Raw genomic sequence first — 4,164 nt, 5'->3', positions numbered from 1 at the left:
AAAGAGTGTGGTATGGACAGAACTACAAATACGTAAAGAATTTTGTGGTCCCATGAGAACACAGAAGTTATCTATCTTCTTTACTGTTCCCTGTTGAGCCTCTTAAAAAAGCATCTGTCGGATAAACAACAAGGTCTTACTGTATAGCACAGCAAGGTCTTACTGTATAGCACAAGGTCTTACTGTATAGCACATCTGTCGGATAAACAACAAGGTCTTACTGTATAGCACAGGGAACTATATTCAATATCCTGTGATAAGCCATAATGGAAAAGAATATGAAAAAGAATGTATATATATATATATATATGTGTGTGTGTGTGTGTGTGTATATAACTGAGTCACTTTGCTGTACAGCAGAAATTAACACAACATTGCAAATCAACTATATTTCAATAATTTTCTTTTAAAAAAGCATCTGGCACCTAGTAGGCGTGCAGTAGGAGTTGCTGAACAAGATCGCAGTTCTGCTCAAAGAGGGGTGAGGAGAGGGACTGGGGCAGTGAGACACAGGAGGGTGCAAAGAGTGGGTAGCTTTATGGTGGAACCAAAGACCCAAAGACAATTTGGACACTGTCTGTCTTCTTATCCCACTTCATTTTCCCCCATCACCTGATGTTTTTATATGTTTCATAGTTTATAACCTTATTGCAACTTGAGGGTAGGGACCTTAGCTGTCTTGTTCACTGGGGTATACACCTGGCATATAGTAGGTGCTCAATAAACATTTTTACTTTAATAATGGTGTGTGGGAGGGTACTTGTTTTACCAGGTATGATACATATAATGGAGCTATAATAATGAACACAGTGGAGTGTCAAGCACAAGAATGCACAGGTAGAGCCTGGACATGGGAGGAGCAGCCTGTGGTAGATGGACAGCCACCGCTGTCTGCCTTGTCCAGCAGCGTTTGCCAAATGCCTAGAACAGTGCCTGGTACAAAGTAAACTCTCAAGAGTGAATGAATGAATGAGTGAATGAATACTGCAGGTCTGCCCATAGCAAAGTAAGGATGGACGCCCGAGGTAGCCAGGAGACTGGGAAGCCTGGAGGCCGCTGGATGGCGGAACCTATGACCTTCGAACAGCCAGCCCTCCCTGCCCACCCACTCCAGGCGGGCCGGGGAGCACTGCCCGGGACCCACCTGTACTCATAGTCGGAGCCGGCCTTGGCGGAGCCATCCTCCGTGCGGTAGTCCACGTAGAAGGTGCTGTTGCCCTCGCCGCCTTGGCAGGTGACGGACAGCAGCACGGAGCCACAGTTCTCCAGGCAGTGGTAGAGGCTGGGCTCAAAGAAGATGCGGCTGGCGCCGTCGTCCTCGTCCTCGCCAGGGCCCTCGGCCGGGGTGGCCCTGCGCGAAGCGTCCACCGCGTGTCGCCGCAGCACGTTGCCCGCGCCCGTCATAAGCCGCGTGGCCTGGATGCGGTAGAAGGCGCGGCTCTTCTGCTGGTGCAGCAGCGCGTAGTAGTTGGCAATGCCCACCAGCTGCTCCAGGTCCTTGTCCGGGTGCTTCTGCTTGAGGTCCTTGAGGATCTGGATGACCTCGCGGCGGCTGGCGTCCAGCTCGCGGGCCTCGGCGGGCCCCGGGCCCAGGCCGCCCACCTCGCCCGGCGCCTCGGCGCCCAAGAACGTGCCGTCCAGCTCGATGCTCTTGGGGGGATCGCCCTCGGCGCCGATGATGATGCCGCTGCGCGGGTCGGTGCGGTAGCGCTTGTACACGTACTTGTAGAAGAGCAGCCGCTTGTCAGCCATCCAGGCGAACACCACGCACACCGGGAAGAAGACGAGGGTCAGCAGCGCCTCCCACACCTGCGGGCGGCCCCGCGGGTCAGGACCGCCGCGCCGGGAGGGGGCGCGCTCGCAGCCGGCCCGGCGCCTCTCTTCCCAGAGCCCCGTCCCGGCCGCCACCCGGCGCTCCCCGCGTCCCTCTCCTGCATCTGTCCCCATCTGGCCTTCTGTCTCTGCCTCTCACCTGTCTCTCTTCATCTCTGCCTCTCCCCCTTTCTCTTCGTGTCTCTGTCTCTCCCCTTTTCCCTTATCTCCCTCCATCTCTTTCTCTCTCTCTCTCTGGCTCTTGTCTCTGCTCCTCCCTGCCTCTCCCCATATCTCGCTCTCTCTGTTTCTCTAGGTCGTTGTCTCTTTCTCTTTCTGCCTCTGTCTCATCCTCTATGTCAGTTGGTTTTGTATCTTTCTCCCTCTGTGTCGTCCTTTCTTGTTGCCGCTGTCTCCTTGTCTCTCTTCCATATCTTTTGTAGATACCTACCTCTCTCCCTCATGAAATTCTTCACAGTTTCCCACCCCACCCTTCTTCTTTCTTTATGCCCCCCACCCTTCCCCCGCCCTTCCTGTCTCTCTCCTGGTCTCATCCATCCATCCATCCATCCATCCATCCACCCATCCATCCATCCACCCATCCACCTTTCGTCACACTGAGAACCACACTTAGCTGCCCCAGTGCCGGGAACCCAGACATCCTATCCCCAGACATCCTAAGCCACCACCAAGCCAGAAACACGTCCCCACGGTGTGGTCCCAGCTCCTGTCCAGGGGCAGAGCTGGTGTCTCTTCTTGCCTCCCTCTCCCTCTGTCTTTTCTCTCCCTGCTCCATTTCCCCTCTGCCCCTCCTCACCCGGGATGCCTCCACTTCTCCAAAGCCTACCCATCACTCAGGGTCTGCCCTCTGTTCACCTCCCCAAACTGTCGTATTCCCTCCCCCCACCCCCCCACCAGTGAGTACAGCCCTTGCCAGATTCTCTGTCCTTAGGTTTTGTTTGGCCCTTAGGGACAGGACTCTGACTCTAAAAGAAGCCCAAGTTTGGCTCGTTGTCTGACAGCCTCATAAAGCGAGTTCCCATATTTACATGCTACCGCCCCAGAGAGACAAGGCAATGCTGAGTTTAGATCCTGGTTCTAGAAGAGGAATGCCTGGCCCAGCCTCTTGTCTGTAAGATGGGGACATTCCCAAGACTGAATGAGCTTATGTAACCCTAGCACTTAGCCTTGTTGGTTATTGACACGTGGAAAATGCACACAACATGAAATGACCGTTACCATTATTATTATTACTAGCGCTATTACCTTGGGCGGATTGAAGTCTGGGACTCAGTCTGCCTGTGGTCTGGCACAGGCCCAGGCATGTACAGGAAACACCTGACAGTTCGCCTTGAAATATTCATGTAAAGACTCATGTTACCTTTCTCATTAAAGATAAGGAAGAAAAGATTAAGAGTATGTACAAATCAGATGGCCCCAGAGGTATATTTAAAATGAGCCTGGTAGGGGAAGGAAGGATCTTTAAGCTCCGACTGCCACAGGCCCTTGTCGCTGTGTTTACTGATGGTTCAGAGGAAAGGCAGGACTTGGAAATAGTACCACACAAAGCCACCAAGCAGGTTTGTGAAAAGAAACTGAATTTTCCACGCAAGCTGTAAAATGAACTCTTGCCTTGTGCTCATTGAACTGGCCACTGTATATGCTGTGGGCGATTCTCTCTTAATCAGAAGAGAGATCTCAAATGCCTGAGATCGGCTTTCTTCCCTGCAGGTAAACAAAAGGTGATTCTGATAGATTCACATCTGCTTTCTAGGGCATCCCCTGCAAATGGGCTCACGGGCTTGCCCACCCTGGGAGGGGAGCGAGACACACCTTCAGGTCTCAGTGGATAGAACGCCCCCAAGAGGGGCTGTCACAGATCTAGGGATATTTATGGGAGGGGGATATGGTCCCAGCCTGGTGACATCCAGCGACTCATGGGGCAGTCCCACACAATGCAGAATTGTCCCACTGGACGTTCACGTCAGCGAAAACCCTGCTTATGATAATTGGAGTCTACACTCCATTCTGTTTTATGTCTGTATGAAGAATTTTCCTGTGTGGTTTAATGTACGCTGAATATGCCTGATTTCAGTCTCATGGCTACCCGCTCCTCTGCTGGTCTCCGTGCATGGGAATGGTTTCTGATTTTTTTTTTTTTTTTCTCTTAAACCCCAACTTGTTCATTATATGTAAGTAGATGCCACCATCTGGCTCTTCGTCATGCCTTTGAAGGTAGTCACGCCCAAGCGTTTACATGTAGAAATGCACATTGTTCTAGTAGATATTACTTTCCTTTGTATCACGGTCTGGGCATTATACTGACTTCTGGGAAGCCAACCAGTGTAGGGA

General features: G+C 51.9%; 1 protein-coding gene across 1 annotated transcript in view; it reads right to left on the bottom strand.

Moving 5' to 3' along the window:
• Window positions 1-4,164, bottom strand: part of SLC8A2 (solute carrier family 8 member A2) — a 31,210-nt gene that overhangs the window by 18,784 nt on the left and 8,262 nt on the right. Inside the window, exon 3 of the mRNA XM_007458474.1 lies at window positions 1,145-1,809. Coding sequence (XP_007458536.1) covers window positions 1,145-1,809 — 665 coding nt within the window. The remainder of the gene's footprint in view (window positions 1-1,144; window positions 1,810-4,164) is intronic.

Source organism: Lipotes vexillifer, unplaced genomic scaffold (assembly GCF_000442215.2).
Source record: "Lipotes vexillifer unplaced genomic scaffold, Lipotes_vexillifer_v1.1 scaffold371, whole genome shotgun sequence".
Lineage (NCBI taxonomy): Eukaryota > Metazoa > Chordata > Mammalia > Artiodactyla > Lipotidae > Lipotes > Lipotes vexillifer.
The sequence above is the reverse complement of the archived record's forward strand: the minus strand, read 5'-3'. Positions and strand labels throughout refer to the sequence as shown.